The sequence below is a fragment of the Saccopteryx leptura genome, chromosome 1 (assembly GCF_036850995.1).
Source record: "Saccopteryx leptura isolate mSacLep1 chromosome 1, mSacLep1_pri_phased_curated, whole genome shotgun sequence".
NCBI classification, from domain to species: Eukaryota; Metazoa; Chordata; class Mammalia; order Chiroptera; family Emballonuridae; genus Saccopteryx; species Saccopteryx leptura.
In genome coordinates this window covers 137,461,973-137,482,242 of record NC_089503.1, presented here as the reverse complement: position 1 = coordinate 137,482,242, position 20,270 = coordinate 137,461,973, and the positions used below count along the sequence as shown (strand labels likewise).

The 20,270-nt window shown below is 37.1% G+C and overlaps 1 protein-coding gene and 1 non-coding gene across 3 annotated transcripts in view; one reads left to right on the top strand and one right to left on the bottom strand.

The window, feature by feature from the left end:
• Positions 1 to 20,270, bottom strand: part of IPO11 (importin 11) — a 231,259-nt gene that overhangs the window by 173,075 nt on the left and 37,914 nt on the right. For both annotated transcript variants that reach the window (XM_066375687.1, XM_066375677.1), the window contains exons 5-7: positions 18,962 to 19,165; positions 4,633 to 4,765; positions 1,762 to 1,820 (exon numbers count right to left, since the gene is read on the bottom strand). In XM_066375687.1, coding sequence (XP_066231784.1) covers positions 1,762 to 1,820; positions 4,633 to 4,765; positions 18,962 to 19,165 — 396 coding nt within the window. The remainder of the gene's footprint in view (positions 1 to 1,761; positions 1,821 to 4,632; positions 4,766 to 18,961; positions 19,166 to 20,270) is intronic.
• LOC136389935 (small Cajal body-specific RNA 11) lies at positions 9,703 to 9,840 on the top strand. Its single transcript, XR_010748477.1, has one exon. It is a non-coding gene; the product is annotated as a small Cajal body-specific RNA 11 (non-coding RNA).

Below are 20,270 nucleotides of genomic sequence, written 5' to 3'. Positions count from 1 at the left end.
TATAATTTTATAATACTCAGCATAATATTACATATAATAATTACTGAACCTCTTAACATATTTCTACCATATCTTATGTCCATTCATTTAACAAATAACTAATGAACATTTACTGTATGATAGAGACTGTTCCAAGCTCTGGGGTGGACAGTAAATACAACAATGCCTCTGACTTCCTGGAATTTACATTCTGGTGAAGGGAAGCTGTAAAATCAGTTTCTGGAAATTGTTTCTTGGAAGTCTGGCAATAAATGTAAATATTTAAAATGCATTAATATTTAAAATTGAGGTTGGTTTCTGATATATCTTCTGGCAATTTGGTAATATACAGCAATACTATACTATATGCACACTTTAACCATTTCCATTTCTAGGAATTTATTCTCAAGATATCATTAGAAAAGTACACAATGACGTGTTTACCCAAAAGTTCGTTCCAATATCACTTATCAACAATTAAAAACTGAAAACAAGCTATATGTCCAGCAATAAATAATTAGGCTGGTAAATTATAGAAAGCCAAATGAGCTTTATCAGTTTTTAAAAACTTAGTCCACTGATAGTAATCATATGGATTTACCAATCACTAAAGACATGACATATAATATTGCTGACATGAGAAAAATATTCATAATATACTGTTTTATAAAAAGCAATTAACAAAATAGCATGTAGGTCCACTTACATAAAGTCAAGGAAGAGGAAAGGTGTATCTAAAAGAATGTGCGTAAGATGTCAGCAATACCTCTGAGAATGAGTTTTTAAATGGCTTTTTAAATTTACTGGTCTCTTTTCTGTGTTTAACATAAAAAATAGGCATATAATACTTTTATAGAATAAAATAGCCATCAGATTATAATAATGTATATTAGCAGTTTTTAACTTCTTTTAATAGAACCATTATTTCCATCAAAATCTTACCAATATACAAAAAAAAGAGACAAGACAAGGAAAAGAAAAAAAAAGGAGGATGAGGAGGATGAGGAGGAAGAGGAGGGAGAGGAGGGAGAGGGGAGGGGAGGGAAGGGAAGGAAACAGAGTAGCTCTGGTTAAATCTAGAGTAGACCCAAAGACCCAATTAGATGCACTTTTTAAAAAATTTCTGTGTGGTCCCCCAAAGCAATACGGAAAGCAATATTTTAGCTTATATAAACTCACTATGAAAACTAATATATAGCTGAGTAGTATAACACAATCCCATTTTCTTTTGGGATAAAATAAATATAATTACATATTTTTGCATACAGAAAAGTAATGACACTATACTAACAATAAATATACATCACAAAAAATTTGTTAGGCTTATCCATGGGGTTTGCCTCTCTTGTATATTACTTTTTTGATTGCAAAGAGAATATATAAATGTTATGGTGAGAAGGAAAAAAATCATTTAAAATATATAAAAATGGACAAAGGAAAATATCAAGAATATAAATAAGATACACCTGAAAATGTTGTAATAGCAATCAAATTCACAGAAGTTCGCTTGAACTGAAATTCAAGTGAACATTCTCAAGGAACCATGTCATCTTGAGAAACTATCTTAGGCCTATTTCCTCTCCTTCACACAATAGTAGTGAAAACAAACCACAAGTCTAAAGGTATAATTAACACATAAATTGGTTTAAAAAAATAAAACCTAGATTGTCACATGAAAACATTTAAATGACTGCCAAGTAAAAAGAATAAGCTTCAAAATTTCCAAGGAAATACCAAACATTTCCCCAAAGTCACAAAAAACCAATTACTTCTTTCACTTACCATCACTTCCATATTCTTATGAGATTCCACAAATCCATTAACAGTTAACTTACGCAGCACTGAAAAGTAAAATCAAGTTTTACTTGCATCTTATTTTTTCATATTTTATCCTATTAAAATCATGACCTAATAATGGAAACTCAGAATCACAAAATCTCATCAAGCTTAGAGGGTATAGTCCTTCACATTTAATAGATACAGACAGGTAACCTTTGGACATTGCCTGGTTTACAAAGTGGGAAAGACGGAACCAAAGCCAAATTCTTGTGTCTCAAAAGCAGTGTTATTATTACCATAACTACTTATGTTTCTGAAAGTATACTGCTCATAAAAATTAGGGGATATTTCAAAATGAATATGAAGCAATAAAATACCCCCTAATTTTTGTGAGCAGTATGTATGGCAAAATTTAGCTTAATTTCTGTAACAGTTAGTACTTGTCACCTACAATAACCATAATACTCCACTCACGAGCACCGATGCCATGAACACCTTCCTGCTCGCTGCACTCTGCCTCCTGGGTACCTGGGCCGACCTGACACAGGGGGTCACCGTGCACGATGGAAAAGGTTACCTCTATTCTATAAAACTCTAAACTACACCTCAATAGTGATCAAAAAGCTTCACTCAGTTTTAGGTTACATTAATGAAAATACAGTATCTCCTAAAAGCAATATAAAAAATATTCTATTTCAAAATATGAAATAGACCATAATGTTCAATTTTAAGCATCTCATTTTATGAGTAAACTGGTGTACATGGGGGGACTAGAAGAATAATAGATTTGAAATCAGATCTAGATTTAAATCACAATTGTTCCGGGCAACTTTTCTACAGCTCACATTCCTTATCTGTAAAATGTGGCTAATAAATCCTATTCCCTTGGGTTATTAAATAATTTAGTTATATAATGTATGTAAAACACTTAGCACAATTCAGTAATAGCTAAATGGCAGCCTACAAGACTACAAAATTTAAAGTCATTTCACTTTCAGTAAACAACTTTATAGACAGCATTGCTGTCTAAGTAACTAGAGTGTTCTCTAAAGGCCTGTATTAAAAAGTTTAGAATTCACCTGTCTACAAGGCCAACAGTTTCACAGATTAATTATATACACTCAAAAGGTACTACATCATAACAGGATAAAAGAAAGGTTTTAACAATTCATTTTTAATTAATTTGCAATCAATCTAAAAGAAAGGTTCAAACTGATCCCTTATTCTGCATGTGCTCTTTCTTACCAAAGCATCCATTATGTGGGAGGGTCCTTTTATACTCCTTTATTGCTAGTAACTTTACTTTATGATTTTGATTCTAACATCACTTTCTTAGGGAAGTTTTTTTCTGGCCATTACCTGTTATCACAACATCATAAGGCCCCTGTCAGATGTCATTTAACATGTATTTGTGTGGTCATTTTATTATGCCTGTCTCTTCAGTGCCAATCACCTATCTATAAATTTGTTGAGTGAAATAATGTCTGAAAGATACTAAATGCAGATAGGTGTAAACTCCGAGATTACATATAATAAAAACTCCAGTCCTAAGACATTCTTAAATCATAACAGGATAGAAATTTATACCTGCAGAGTAAATATTTTAAAGAAAAATGCTATAGGATTTTTTTTTTAGGTCAAATGCCGTGGAAATGCTAATGTATCTCAGACCTTGAGATGAGGAGGTATTGAAAAGCTTAAAGCAGGCTAATACAGAGTAAAACTACACCATTTTTGTCAGAAGTTAAATTCTGAAATCAGTAAAGCAAGAAGAGTCTATAATCAAAAGAATTTGTGAAAATTCCTTAATCATTAAGTTCAGTCCTTAACACAGTTTTATGTATCTATCCTTATATCAGTTTCTGTGATCTTGCTGAGCATACATCTCTCTCTAAAGCCTTTGAATGTTTCCTCAAGGATGCTGACAAACCCCCATCACTTGTATATGCACACGTAGAAAGATTTTGCTTGTTAACAGTCCTTTACAGTCATTCACTTTTGTGCACAAGGTTTACCAAATTGTGCTGAGAGTTTGGGTTTTGTGCATCTACTGTCCGGTTAACATAAGTGACAGAGTAGTGCCAAGAGTGTATGCTGGCATCTTAAGGTACTAGAGTGAGCATGATAAAAGAGCTTGTGAATAAAACAGAGGGTGCTAAATGAACTATAGAAAGAAAAAACTAAAGTCTGCCTGACATCAGACTAAGAAACACAAACTAAAAGCGCTGAAGCAAGCAGAACAAAAAAGAGACTATAAGACAGAGATCGAGCCAAGTGAATGTTTTAAGAAGAAAAGGAACCTCAGAATATATTTAAGATAAATAATTCGGCTCACAGAAAGTAAAACTGGAGATACAGTATATGCTAAGAGATGCCTACATGCAAAGCATAGGAAAACACAGGCCAAGATGATACCCCATCAGGCACAATCTAAAATCTAGGTGAGCCTGAAGTACAAGTAAGAAAATAGAACCTGAGTTGGGGGAAGGGGCTGGGAAAAGAACTCAAGTAAGCCTTGTGGATGGGAGAGTTAGCATGACAATAATGGGAGGAGCCCTTAACATAACACATATGAGAAGTGTAAAGTAAAGGCAAAAGAAAGTTGAAGTATTTGAAAGGAATGTATTCAGAGCCACAAGATGACTGTAATGTAAATATAACATAAAACTATTGCACTTTCATCAATTAGAGTAAAGAAAGAGCTATTCTCATAAAAGAAAAGAAAACTACAAATAAGCCTTTGTATCTGAGGGAGAAATTAACTCCTATTCTCAGTAAGACCAGGAACAGAAAATCCATCCAGAATAACTATGTGGTGGCTGCTCTGAGGTATGTATGTCATTTCAAAAATGAACATAGCAAGTTTAACAGTACCTTTCAATGATAGCAGAGTCCGTTCTAGTGAACTTAGAACTGCAGCTTCATTACCAGAGGAAACTTGCTGAAGGAATGTGTCGGTGTGGTGATTCCACAGAGAGCAGGCAAAGTTATAAATTCCAGAAGCTAACTGCAAAGATATGTCAACAAAATTTTCACATTATAGATTTCAGAATCAATCAAACCTACATAGTAATACATTTTGGTTTTTAAATTGAGCACATATTTCCAATGAGACTTGAAATAGTTGAGTCATTTATCACAACATTCCAAACTTCTTAAGCCAAAATGCACTATAGTAAATACAGTTTATACACACACCCACACGCACCCTAAAATATTAGTATACTGACATAATACTGAACCTAAAACCTGCACTGCAGTCTCATATTATCCATTTATCCTTTTTATCTTCTCCTTATAGGTTGCAATACTCAGTTTTTAAAACACTGATTTATGGACTGTCACTGGGTCTAACAGTAAGTCAATATACTAAGAAATACAAAGCAGTCCAATTTCTGTGTTCTGCCAGTTTTACCCACTGGGTTTTGAGCATTTAAAGCCAGGAATATACAAACCACATTGCCTGTCAGTCTGCTTTTCTAATGTGCACTGCTATTTAAAAACCCACTCTCACCCTGAGATGCAGTTGCCTCTGCCTCCCAGGTTGAGGCAAACCATCTCCCAGTGGTATCTTCAGTTTTTTTCCACAAGGTCTAAGACCAATCTAGCTGAGCCTTCATGGCTATTTTATTTAAATAAATATCAAATGAAAATGCATATGACTAGTTATTATTAGCATACTTCAGAATATAATAATTACTCAAGACATAAGCATATTACTTCAACTACTAAAACATTGTAATTATAAGGTCAGATAGCAGAAACCAGTCAGAAATGCAATTCTGTAAATATAATAATATTTCTATGAAAAAATAAAATTCATTTTTATTATTTAAATTCTCTTATACATGCAGGGAAACAGCTTTGCCATGACCCCCTGGTGAGTGCACGTATCTCCCTAGTCCACACAGGCAAACACCTGAACCTCAGCTAATCTAAATTCTGGCAGAACATCTTGTGATCCTCCTGAAACACAAGAGATGAGAGGCATGTAAGGAACTGCTATACTATTTGTGGTTTACTTCCCTATCTCCTCTGTTAAGATGTCATGTAACAGTTTCTCCTTACTTCCTGGGTTCCATTAAGGTGTAAGGCTTTCTTCCCCACCTGCTCAGATCCGAGCTGCAGAAAATAAAATCACTTAGTTACAACCTAGAATTGGCTCCTCCAAACGGGCATCCCACAATCTGCACTAGAGTCATTCAGCCTACTGCTTTGCTCATTCTTTTTTTTTTTTTTTTTTCTGAAGCTGGAAACAGGGAGAGAGTCTGACAGACTCCCGCATGCGCCCGACCGGGATCCACCCGGCACGCCCACCAGGGGCGACGCTCTGCCCACCAGGGGGCGATGCTCTGCCCATCCTGGGCGTCGCCATGTTGCGACCAGAGCCACTCTAGCGCCTGGGGCAGAGGCCAAGGAGCCATCCCCAGCGCCCGGGCCATCCTTGCTCCAATGGAGCCTTGGCTGCAGGAGGGGAAGAGAGAGACAGAGAGGAAAGCGCGGCGGAGGGGTGGAGAAGCAAATGGGCGCTTCTCCTGTGTGCCCTGGCCGGGAATCGAACCCGGGTCCTCCGCACGCTAGGCCGACGCTCTACCGCTGAGCCAACCGGCCAGGGCGCTCATTCTTTTTGGTAGTAAAACAAGGGCCTCAGAGAGTTGGAACAAATGGCTAACCTCTCTGTTCAAAATAATAATAAACTGTCGGAATCTAAAAATGGCTCCTATCTTCACCAACCCATCAGTAAGGGCTAGGCCTTGACCTTCCCTTGACAATAGGTAAAATAACTATTTATTAAGTCATATTCCCAAACATACATACAACAGTTCAGACGTTATATCAAATTATTTAATCCCAATGTCTCATTACAGCCAAAATATAGTATTTATGATAATTATCTCAATCAACACAAGAGAATGACCAGCAGTACCATAAAGTTAACAGTCTAAAATTGACATCATCCCATGATATACTGTTATAACATAAAAGCAAATACTCTATCTAATTGGGAGGAATATAATCTGACAGTAAAGAAAAATAAGCTTTAGCTCAAGTAATTTGTAAACTTTACATATAGCTTCAATAATTGTTAGTATTTTTCTTAATAAGTCAAGTCCTTTCTAAGAATAAAGCTAAAATATATGTCTACAGTCAGAAAATCCATCTATCATTGCAAATTTTATTACACTTGCTGTGTAATAATTTTTGTTACAACATCCTATACTTTTTCCAAACATACAAATCATAAAAATATTTGTCAACCAGAATAAAGTGCAAGAATACAAATAGGATTTGGAAGCAGGGAAGGGTGCAAATTATACACAAGACCTAAAGTCCAATTTTAAACTATAATATAATTTCTTTTTGTGGCAAATATTTCAATGAATAAAACTGAAATATATACTCTTGACTATAATTTTTAGATCCATTTTGACTGTTTTATGTAGTAAATAAAATAAGGCCCAGGGGTTCTCTCCCTCTCGGGAGCATGCCCATGCCTCCCTTCCCCGCCTTCCACCAGCACAGGTGTGCATCTCCAAAACTCCAGACGTACAACCAGGGGAGCAATAGACAGTGGCAGCTAGCCCTGGGCTAACCCCCTGAACTGTCTCCAAGGACCCTTTTCTTTGACGTCTCAGTGAGCCAAAGCAGCCCCACCATCTCTCTCCTGAAGCATCTTCTATCCCAAGTCCTTCCTTGTTTCACTGTCCCCAGCTTCAATAAACGTACTCTCAATATAAAAATAAATAAATAAAACCCAAAGGGTGACATATACAAATTTTAAATACAAACAGAAAACCACTATACTCAGAACCAGTAGCTTATTCACAAAATGACAACCTGAATTATTTTATAGGCCTTCTTTATATCTCCTTCTTAAAACTACTTGTTTTACTAGTAACTTCTATATGTATAGAGTCTATTAAAATTTTTCAGAAGAATTGTCTGTATAGAAATTTCTTTATGTGAGGGTTACCTAAAGTCACCTAAAATCTTTTAAAAGGTACTTTCAGGATATAAGTATTTATGCAGATAATTATAACTCACATGATAAAAATAACAATATTAACAACAGAACAACAATATATTTATTATAATAATAGTAACACAATGCCAGACTGGTTGTGGTACAGTGGGTAGAGCATCAATCAGGGACGCTAAGGACCCAGCTTCAAAATCCCAAACTCACTGGCTTGAGCACAGGCTCGTGAGCTTGAGTACGGGATCATCAACATGACCCCATGATCGCGCTGGCTCAAGCCCAGAAGTCACTGGCTTAAGCCCAAGGTGGCTGGCTTGAGCAAGGGGTCACTGGAGCCCCCCAGTCAAGGCATGTATGAGAACCAATCAATGAACAGCTAAAGTGATACAACTATGAGTTGATGCTTATCATCTCTCTCCCTTCCTGTCTCTCTCTCAATAAATAAATATTAAAAAATAATGATAGTACACATTTATTGAACCTTTTTCTGCTCTAGACATTGCTCTCAATTTGTTTAATCATAACAATCTAAAAAGTAGATATTATTATTCCCATTATAAAAAGCTTACTGAAATATAAAGGTTAAATGACTTGCCCAAGAGCAATCAGCCTAACAAAGAAAGAAATTAGGAAATGTGCTCATAACCAGCATTTTTATCTTTATGTTCTAATGCCTCTTAATATAATAACTACCAATTAACTACATAGTAATTTAGTAAAAGAAATAACCGTTATTTGTATAAATAAGTTTTATTTAAATTTTCAATATCAAAATGTAAACTAATAGTAAGTAGATACTCTCCCAGACATTCAGAATACAGTAAATCCTGTTCTCCAAAAATCATATTGTAATTCATCGATACAATTTTCTTTTTGTGACTACACAAAGGAAAATTTCCCCACGTGCTCACAGGCCAATACCGGTGTTAATATAGATGCAATGAATTGTTGAATCAGACTCTCATCTAAAAAGTTCTTCAGTAAATCTCACCTCTTTTGTGTACCCTTCAACAGAAAAAGGTGTCTTTTTGTTCTATTATTTGAATAGAGTATCTATGAAAGATACAGCTAATATAAACTGAGTGCATTCCACATGTATATAAAATATCATTATCATTACATGTCAGACTCAATAAAGAAAATAATGGTAATCATCCCCTAATTACTCTGTTAAAAGTTAAATTCGGATTGAGAAAGGGTTGACCAAATGGAATCTGGTACCAGTTTAAGAAGAAAAAGATTAAGGGAAACTCTGCCACTTTAAATCACAGTATATTTTGAAATCGTGTCAGAATTTATTTTAGAAGGTACTTTAAAATAATAGTAGCAAAAGGGCAAAACTACTTTAAACTGTTATGACTTCCTCAGGTACTTCTATTACCAGGAGACTATCCTCCTTAGAGAATTCTACCATTGCATATGCATGATATAAATTATAGTATTCATACTAAATATAAATAAAATCTTCCCCACTCACTCTTAATACAAAGAACAAAATATTCCACAGAATATTTCTGAATACTGGATCAAGGTTCTTATTGCCACAACAGTCATATAAAAGAAAGTATTTGATCATGGTGGAATCAAAGTCATTAAAATAAAATTGTATTTTGCTCCATAAAAATCATCCTCTTTTCCATTTATAATTTGATTCTAAAACGTGTATGAGAAAGTTCAATAATTCAGATAATCAAAAATTCTACTCCATTCTACCTTAAGTAACTACCACCTATGTTTGAAATTTTCATTCCTACTTCTTAAAAAAAAGTAACATTTACAGATATTAATGACAAAGTTAGATCTTTATTAATTCTTCCCTCTTTCTGGTCATAAAAAGTACCAGTATGAAAGTACTTTAAATTAGAAATATAGACATGAAACCACAAAGGTAGAATGGCAGACAGCAGGTACTGCTGACTTAATACATACAGCACCTGAAACAGAAATCAAGAAAAAGACAGCAGTAGCCCTGGCCCGTGCTCTTTCCTCCCCTGTGCTCAGCTGCAACAGGGGAGTCTGGCAGGACACTCAGAGATCTCCCTCTCAGTTTAGGAAGGCTGTCCTGAGAATAGGGCTGGCTCTTAAAGGTACGAGAGGACAATTAAAAGAAGAAAAAAAGAGAGAAACAGTAGCACAGAAAAAAACTTATTCCTAATTAATATTTTCCTTTGTTTTAGATTCCAGTTCTGGAGCTAAGCACTTGGTTAAGAAAATTAGGAATTTATTAAAGCTCCATTTGAAGAGTCTTTTTAGCTAGTCTACAAAAACTTCTACACATATAGGGATGACTGAAGTGAAGAAGCAGCAATAAGAGCTATCCTTTCAGCCCCAAGTGAAGCTTGACCTGTGGTGGCACACTGGATAAAGCATTGACCTGGAACGCTGAGGCCGCTGGTTCGAGGCCCTGAGCCTGCCAGTCAAGGCACATATGGGAGAACTGATGCTTCCTGCTCTTTCCCCAACCCTTTCTCTCTCTCTCTAAAATAAAAATCTTTCAGTCCAAAGTGAAAGGAGGGAGACAGGTAAAAAAACCAACAAGAATATGGGAAGAGACACTGCCAACTATACTATACTGCTTATAAAAATCAGGGGATATTTCAAAATGAGTATGAAGCGATAAAATACCCCCTAATTTTTGTGAGCAGTAGATATACATAAGCCCTGTACAAGCATCTTTCTACTCCAAAAACACCAGCTGAAGTATGCTTATAGAAGACTCAGCTGGAAAAAAGAAAATAATGAAGGAAGTAGGAAGAATAGAAATATCCCCTCTATATCTTCTCAAAAATGTGAAGGGGTAAGGGAATATTCAGTGAGATGATACGAAATAAGGTACTTAACAAATTTTTTTAGGTACTGATGCAGGAAAACACCAAGTACTGGTATTTTCTTTCTCTAAACCACAACAGTGCCACCCACTGCCTGCTGCAAGGATTTACCTGAGAAGTACACAGACTTGACCTCACAAATATCAAAAGGGAACCGTTCCTTATAGGAAGTTCCATTTCTTTCAGCATTTCAAATATTAAACTTTTTTTCCCCTCAGCACCACCGTCTTCACAATTTTTTCCTAAAATAGTTAGCACTGAAAAACTTTAAAATCAAAGTCACATAATTTATCATTAATTGTGGGGTAATTAATATTACCCATCAATGATAGTTGTCAAAACCTGCTTAACCTGAATCTAATCAACAAGGTTTATGAACAGGTGTAGAAAGTACAACACTGCACAAGGCAACTGACCCGGTTTCTTGAACGAGTCAATGGCGTAGAAAAAAAAAGATGGAAAGGATTATTTCTATATATTAAAAGATAGTTAAGAGAGACAACCAAATGTACCCACGTTGTTCATTTTTCTGGCTCAAACAAACTGGCTAAAAGTAGTCAATAATATTAAATCACTATTTTTGTTTTTCTTATGTGTGATAAAAGTGAAATGATTATACTAAAAATAAGTCTATCCTTTTATAGCTAAATACTGAAGTATTTAGTAATAAAATTTCATGTAATCTTTTAATTACTTTAAAATATCTTAGGAAAAAAAATACCTTAGAAGTAAGCAATAAAGCAAAAATAACAAAACTAACTGCTAAAGCTAAGTCATGGGTATACAGCAGTTTTCATAACAAATTTTTATTTATTTATTTATTTATTTATTACAGAGACAGAGAGAGAGTCAGAGAGAGGGATAGACAGGGACAGATAGACAGGAACGGAAAGAGATGAGAAGCATCAATCATCAATTTTTCATTGTGTCACCTTAGTTGTTCATTGATTGCTTTCTCATATGTGCCTTGACCGTGGGCCTTCAGCAGACCGAGGAATCCCTTGCTCAAGCCAGCGACCTTGGGTCCAAGATGGTGAGCTTTTTGCTCAAACCAGATGAGCCCACGCTCAAGCTGGCAACCTCGGGGTCTTGAACCTGGGTTCTCCGCATCCCAGTCTGACACTATCCACTGCACCACCGCCTGATCAGGCTCATAACAAATTTTTAAAACACCTGTACATTTCTTAAGGTTATTTTACCAGTATTCAAATTTTATTAAGTATAAATTTATTTCCACTGAGCCATGATACTTATATATATCAAATCACCAAAATGGGTCAGGCAAGAGGCTTTGGTGGGTACAAGAGCTGTTGTAAGAAAAATTTCCAAAGTGCTAATGTCTCTAAACTATTTATTTACTTTCAGTAAAGAACATTCCTAAAGACCTATAACATCTGTTAGATTGTTAGATACATTTTTTGTTTTGTTTTTTTTGGTAAATCATAATTTTCATTTTGTTCTCATATCTGCCATTGGTACAGCTCAGGGCCAGGAGGAGCACACTGTGACCCCTCTTCTAGATTCCAAAAGTCTTCTGGTCCTAACAACAGCCTGTCCTTAGACCAGACAATGCTCTCATGTATCCAAAGTATCGATTCAACAAGAACAAAGAGGTTATACAACTATACATCCTAGACATCCAATACAGTGACTGGCAAAATATTTGTCAATAGATAGATGGATTAAAGAACAAAGCATACATTAACAGTGCTGTTTAAGAGCAACTTACAGAGATTTGTGTGATACAGTTTTGGAAATTTTATTCTCTTTTTTCCAGGCCCATTTTCCTAGCATCCAGATAAGAGTCCGTCTGAACCACACAGAAAGGGATAAGCCATACTCAGAATCTCTTCTTCTGTTCAGTGAATAGTTTCTCCTCAATTTTTTTGATCAAACCAGTCACCTTGACTCTCTCCTATACTAAAGCTCCCACCAAAAGGTTCTTTCCCCTATCTTTTTTTTTCTTTTATTTTGTATTTTTCTGAAGCTGGAAACGGGGAGGCAGTCAGACAGACTCCCGCATGCGCCTGACCGGGATCCACCCGGCACGCCCACCAGGGGGCGATGCTCTGCCCATCCGGGGTGTCGCTCTCTCATGACCTGAGCCACTCTAGCGCCTGGGGCAGAGGCCAAGGAGCCATCCCCAGCGCCCAGGCCAACTTTGCTCCAATGGAGCCTTGGCTGCGCGAGGGGAAGAGAGAGACAGAGAGGAAGGAGAGGGGAAGGGGTGGAGAAGCAGATGGGTGCCTCTCCTGTGTGCCCTGGCCGGGAATCGAACCCGGGACTTCCGCACGCCAGGCCGACGCTCTACCACTGAGCCAACCGGCCAGGGCTCTTTCCCATCTTAATATAAGCCTAGACACACACATGCACAAATCCCCTCACAGGTTCATAGAGAAATGACCCTTCACAATATATTTGAGTCATCTTTAAATAATGTATTTTAAAAGCCAATATAAAATTTAGCAAAGCAAGGGACAGAGTTAGAATCAACCTGGTATTTAATGTGGCAATTAGAATCACCCAACAAAACTGAAAACAAGATCAATTTAGCCTATTTGATGATTTGCTTAAATGTATGCACATTTATCGTTAAAATAAATATTACTACACTGTAATATCCGAAGGCTAGAGCTATACCATATAAGTGGTATCTTGGCATTCTCAAATTTAACATTCATAATTTCAACTATTTGGGAATATTCCCTAAGGTCCACATCATGAAGTAAGCTTTACGTTTATAAGGAGTAAATATGCAAGTCTCTGCTATGAAGTTGAGTGACCTTTCACTATTCAACCTATCTCAAATTATGCTTCTGTTTCATTTCCTCAGAAAACATAGTAACTCATCAGCAAGAGTCTTCTGAAGTATTTTAACTTGTCTTCTCCTAGCCTCAGTTTTCTTTTGTCCTCATTATACAAATACATATGCTATTTAGTGGGACTATTATTCATCATAAGCCCTTTAGTTTTTAAAGTTCAGCTAAGTTTTAGCCCAGGGGTCGGGAACCTATGATTCGCGAGCCAGATGTGGCTCTTTTGATGGCTGCATCTGGCTTGCAGACAAATATTTAATAAAAAAAATAATAGCATTAAATATATAAAACATTCTCATGTATTACAATCTATTCATTTCCTACCATTCATGTTCATGGTTGCGGGTGGCTGTAGCCAATCACAGCTGTCCTCCAGGACAACACCAAATTTTTATTGGATAATGCCTAACGTACACAGGTCGTTGTATGGCTCTCGTGGAATTACATTTTAAAATATGTGGCGTTCATGGCTCTCTCAGCCAAAAAGGTTCCCGACCTTGTTTTAGCCTTATGCTTAGCAACAACGTGATACAGTGTTTTATTTTCTTCCAAGGTAGATTTTAATAGTTTATAAATGACTTCTGAGGGTTTGTCTTCCAACTTTTCCCCTGAACATCCAAGAGACTACTATGGTGTCTTTCACTGCCCTCAGTTCTGTACACATCTTTTGTACACAGTAAGCAATCAGCATCTGTTCAATTACTCTTAGGTGGAAGAATTTAAGATTAATATCTAGTTTCCAGTTTTAAAAGATTCTTAATAAAAACAAGTAACAAAAAAATGTTCCTTTAGAGATTCATTCCGAAATATTTTTTGGATGAAATAACGTATCAGGATCTGCTACAGCAAAGAGGAAATGCAAACACGGCAACACCTTGGGAACTGTTAAATATGGGTGTAAGGGTTTGCTGTACTTTCTCTCAAGAGTATATTTGAAATTTTCTTAACTATTTAACTGTTTAAACAGTAGGCTCTTGAACAACGTGGGTTGAACTATGTGGGTCCATTTATACATGGATTATTTTTAATATACAGTCAGTCTTCTGTGTCCCTGGGTTTCACATTCTCATATCCAATCAATAGTAATACCACTTTCGATCAGTGAACCAATGATAACAATACTGTTTTCAATCAGTGGTTGGGATTCTGTGGATGTGGAGAGCTGATGGTATGCATTGTTTTACACCATTTAATATAAGGGACATCCATGGATTTGGATACCCATGGGGGTCCTAGAACCAATCTCCCTCGGATACCAAGGGGCAATTTTAGTTAAGATTTTAGGAAGTCAAAAATTATGCACAGCATGGCCAGTGGTGGCACAGTGTACAAAGCGCTGACCTGGAACACTGAGATCACTGGTTTAAAACCCTGGGCTTGCTCAGTTAAGGCATATATGACAAGCAACAAAAACAGCTAGAGTGAAGCAACTACTTCTCCTCACCTCCCCCTCCTCTCTCTGTAAAATCAATAAAATCTTTAAAAAAAAAATTATGCACAGATATTGGACTCCACAGGAGTCAGCACTCCTAACAGCCACACTGTTACAATATTCAAGGGTAAAATGTGTATCAAATTTGCATAGCGCCAAACCAGGCAGTGGCACAGTGGATAGAGCATCGGACTGGTATGCGGAAGACCCAGGTTCAAGACCCCGAGGTCGCCAGCTTGAACATGGGCTCATCTGGTTTGAGCAAAAATTCACCAGCTTGGACCCAAGGTCGCTGGCTCAAGTAAGGGGTTACTCGGTCTGCTGAAGGCCCGCGGTCAAGGCACATATGAGAAAGCAATCAATGAACAACTAAGGTGTCACAATGCGTAACGAAAAACTAATGATTGATGCTTCTCATCTCTCCGTTCCTGTCTGTCTGTCCCTGTCTATCCCTCACTCTCTCTCTCTCTCTCTCTAAAAAAAATAAAATAAAATAAAAATTTTAAAAAATTTGGATAGCAAAGAATCTAATATGATCATTAGATCAAGACCTTAGGGCCCTGGCCAGCTAGTTCAGTGGTAGAGCATCAGCTTGGTGTGTGGATGTCCTGGGTTCATTCCAGATCAGGGCACACAGGAGAAGCACGCATCTGCTTCTCCATCCTTCTTCCTCTTGCTTCCTTCTCTCTTCTCCTCCTGCAGTCAGGGCTTGATTGGAGGCAAGGTGGCCCTGGGCACTAAGGATGGCTCCATGGCCTCACCTAAGGTTCAAAGAAGAGCTTGGGTGCTGAACAACAGAGCAACGCCCCAGATGGGCAGAGCACTGCCCCTAGTGGGAATGCAGAGTGGATCCCAGTCAGGGAGCCTGTGGGAGCCTGTTCCTCTGCCTCTCCTCCTCTCATTGAAAAAAAAAAATTACCTCAGCTCTATGCCAAGCAGATGCAAAGCAAGAAAGAAGAAAACTAAATGTACAAAGAAACTGGCTTCTAGGGGGAGAAAAAATTAAAAATACAAACACCTATATTAAAATTATGCTATAAGATTTTCATCTCAAAACTAATGGTGCTTATATAGATTAATCTAGAATAATAAAGATTAAAAATACATACAGTCACGCAACTTTAGACCTGAATGGAAATTTTAAAGAATCATAAAGTGTAAGTGCCTTGCTCAAAATCTCAAAGCTGCTCAGTACAAAGAAACATCCCTGCTAGAAAAACAGATCTCACAAGTGATGACCCGTGTCTCTAAAAACTAGTGAAAAGTACTGCTATCAAAAGATGTTTTCACCTTTTTGAGGTTTGGATTACTTCACCACAGCACAGACCTCTGTGGGTTATGCATCATGTCTCTGAGATATTATTATTCAGTTAAACATTTATAATTATGTTAGAATTACTATCTGTATCTTAAATTTCCCTGTTTTCACAGACCTTGGATTTTGATTTTAACTGTACTTAATGTTGACTATTTTATATTCAGGTTAGTACAAAAAGTATACTATTTTATAGAAAATTAATTCCTTTTTGTGTCAAATCAAGCACAATTCTGTTATGGCAAAACAATTTTTTCTCAACTGTTGATTTTGTAATTTGTCACTCCTGAAAAGAAAGAACTTAATTTATTTTAGTGTGGAAGGAAAATAGGATATAAAAATGTTGGGACACATTGAACGGCAGGTAGCAGTTTTAAGTGCATGCTGCACTCCTTTGCCATAGCAACTACCTCAACCATGAGCTTACTTTTTGTACTGTCAGAAACTAATTTAGAAGATGAAGATCATTTTGGAATTACAGTAATGATTTCCCTGTATATCAGATTACCAAAATAATAGGGAACACTTTATTGACTAGTAAAATTGCTTTTTATGATGTCTTCCCACACACACTACCTTTAATTAAACTGTGCATCTAGCACCCTAACTCCATCAGACAAGACTGCCCTAGTCTCTACACTATGTTCCATGTTTCCAGATTCAGCTACTCCATTCCAAAATGAAAGGTACTGAGCTGAATTCTTTTGCAGGTATCCTGAGTTTGTATATTCTCCCAAAACTCCTACTTCTTTGAAGTTTTACACTATATTACACTTTGAAATCTAGGAGGTAACTAAGAACAAGTCTTCTATTTTTATTCACTTAGCAGTGACAGAGAACCACTACTTAGGTGCATTCTTCTGGGCTTGACAGTAGGCCTACAATAATAAAAGCTATAGTTCTCCCTCATAGATCTCAGAAAGGTAAGTAAACAATTGTAATTCAGCACAATGTAATAAATACTGAGCTGGAACTAAATATAATATGTTGGGTAGACCAACATTTTATTCTATATGGAGAGAAAACAGCCTCACACTGTAAGAAAATACAGAATGAAAGCTGAAGTGATCAAGAAGCTAACTCAAACAAGCTAACCAGAATAAACTTGTAGAGACTGCCTAAGCTAAACATAAATTATACCTGAAAACCAAGTCAATGCATTAGGAGTATACAACTGAGAAAGCCAAACTAAGAATTAAAACTTTTATAAAGGGGTAATAAAGAATAACAACTGTAACACAGAATTTTCTAGATATTTGACTTTTATATGAAAAACTTCCAATATGAAAACAAATGGACAAATGCAGTTCTGAGAATTAAACAGAGGTTGGAGTGATGTAATTTGATGGAAGAAGGGGACACAAGCCAAGGAAAGCATGTGGTCTCTAGAAGCTAGAAAGGCAAGGTAACAGATTCTTTCCTTAGAGCCACCAGAAGGAACACAGCCATTGTGACAGCTTAATTTCAGGACTTCTGACTTCATAACTTAATAAATCTAATGAAGTTGATGACTGTCAGAGAGAACTTAGAAAACTGATATTTGAATCCATTATTTTTGTATGAAGGTATACTTCAAGGGGGGAAAAAGGAAATGGAAGGGATAAAGGTGAGAAAAATCAACAAGAAATTCATAGAAAGACTTGGGAGGATAAACCGTCTGTTTCTTTAGTCCTAGTTAGGTATCAAGCAAAAGAAACAAGAATTTTTTTTATTTTTAGGTGACAAGAGGGGAGACAGTGAGACTGATTCCTGCATGAGCCCCAACTGGAATCCACCCAACAACCCCATCTGGGTCCAATGCTCAAGTACCAAGCTATTTTTAGCACCTGAGGCTGATGCCCTCCAACGGAGCTATCCTCAGCATCCAGGGCCACACCTGAACCAATTAAGCCACTGGATGTGGGAAGGGGAAAGGGAGAGTAGGTGGAGAGGGAGAGGGAGAGAAGCAGATGATTGCTCCTCATGTGTGCCCTGACCAGGAATCAAACCTGGGATGTCCATATGCTAAGCCAACTACTCTACCCACTGAGCCAATGGCCAGGGCCCAAAAGTGACAAGAATTCAAAAATCAACCTTTAACAAAAAAACCTCCTCTTATATTCAATCTCCGGTAAACACAAGATTGACTATTTAAACCCACTAGGTTAAAAATAAACAGGACATAATGTGGTTCTGGCTTAAACCTAGTATACGTAAGAACCACCTGGGAGCCAAATGCAGATTCCCAAGTGCTATTCTCAAAATAAGGATTCCAAAGAAAACATTTTAAGACTGACCAGTTTTACATGGTGCAGTACAAAATGGTAAGTTGAACAATAGGAAAATCGCTGTTTTGATAGGTCAAGATAGTCCAATACAAAAGTGCTAAAGCAACTGAATGGAGAAAGTTTTTCAATAAATGGTACTACGACATCCAATAGAAGATCACTGCCCCCAGTCATGTCAGACACCTTCCTACATCTGCCTTACATTCACCCATTACCCAGGCATGTTACTTTTAACTTCCTAAATTTCAACTCTATACCCTCCTAAATGTGCCCTCTACCACTGCTTCAGTTAAGAGCTTTACCATCTCATCTCAAAGATTCAACAGCCTCAAACCAGTCTCTGTGACTTCAGACCGTTCTCCAACTAATCCCCCACACTGGCAGTAAAGTTCTTATGTTTAGATCACTATCTAGCTTAAATCTTTCAAGTATTATCTATTATTCTGAACTTTTTGAAGTCAATTAGAAAGAATTCATAATCTTTCAATGAAATATTTAGGTAAAATTATAAAAGTTTTTATATAGGTAGTGCAATTTTCATAATCAAATCTGTTAAGTCACTTACATCATAAAACAGTTTTCTATCAGCAGCCAGACGTTTAGAAGCCAGAGTTTTGGTAACATGATAGAAGGTAAGTAATGCTCTGTGCTGTCGAAGATCATCTTGGACTTTCACAGATTCTATAAGAGTAGGAATCAGCTCAGGCCACTGTCGGGGACAGTCCAGTCGAGCAACTTTTGCAATTAGCACTGCAATCTGAGTTGCAATCTGGAGGGGAAAAAAATTAATGGATAATGATGCATTCATAGTTGAAAACTACCGTTTTGATGAATTATACATTTGACCAAAATGAATAAAATTTTCACAAAACAACTGCTTAAGATAGTGGTTCTCAAAGTGCGGTCTATGGACCTCAAGGAAGGAGGGGCCTTAAATCCTTTCAGGGTATGTGAGGTCCTCCCTTTCTCAATACTGTATCTTCTTCATATAACTTCTACCAAAGTAATATATTGCAAAAGAGTAAATGAAGAAGCAAATATGAAAATGTAGACACTTTCTTTTAAATAACCAGACAGTAAAGAGATATGGAAAAATACAAAACATGCCTGACCAGGCGGTGGTGCAGTGGATAGAGAGTCGAACTGGAATGCTAATGACCTAGGTTCAAAACCCCGAGGTCACCATGGCTTGAGCATGGGATCATAGACATGATCCCAAAGTTGCTGTCTTGAGCCCAAGGTCACTAGCTTGAGTAAGGAGTCATTGGCTCAGATGGAGCCCTCCCTACCCCCAACCCCCGTCAGGGCACATATGAACAACTAAAGTGCCACAACTATGAGTTGATGCTTCTCATCTCTCTCCCTTCCTGTCTGTCTGTTCCTATCTTTCTCTCTCTAAAAAATAAAAAGCAGAACAATGCAGCTCTCATTTAATTATCTATTGTTTTGAGAAACAGCTATTGCTCACTTTTAAAAATTCAATTTAGCCTGACCAGGCGGTGGCACAGTGGATAGAGCGTCGGACTGGGATGCAAAGGACCCAGGTTCGAGACCCCGAGGTCGCCAGCTTGAGCGCAGGCTCATCTGGTTTGAGCAAAAAGCCCACCAGCCTGAACCCAAGGTCGCTGGCTCCAGCAAAGGGTTACACGGTCTGCTGAAGGCCTGCGGTCAAGGCACATATGAGAAAGCAATCAATGAACAACTAAGGTGTCGCAACGCGCAACAAAGAACTGATGATTGATGCTTCTCATCTCTCTCTGTTCCTGTCTGTCTGTCCCTGTCTATCCCTCTCTCTGACTCACTCTCTGTCTCTGTAAAAAATAAGTAAATAAAATTAAAAATTCAATTTATATTAACAAGTAATGGTTTTATTT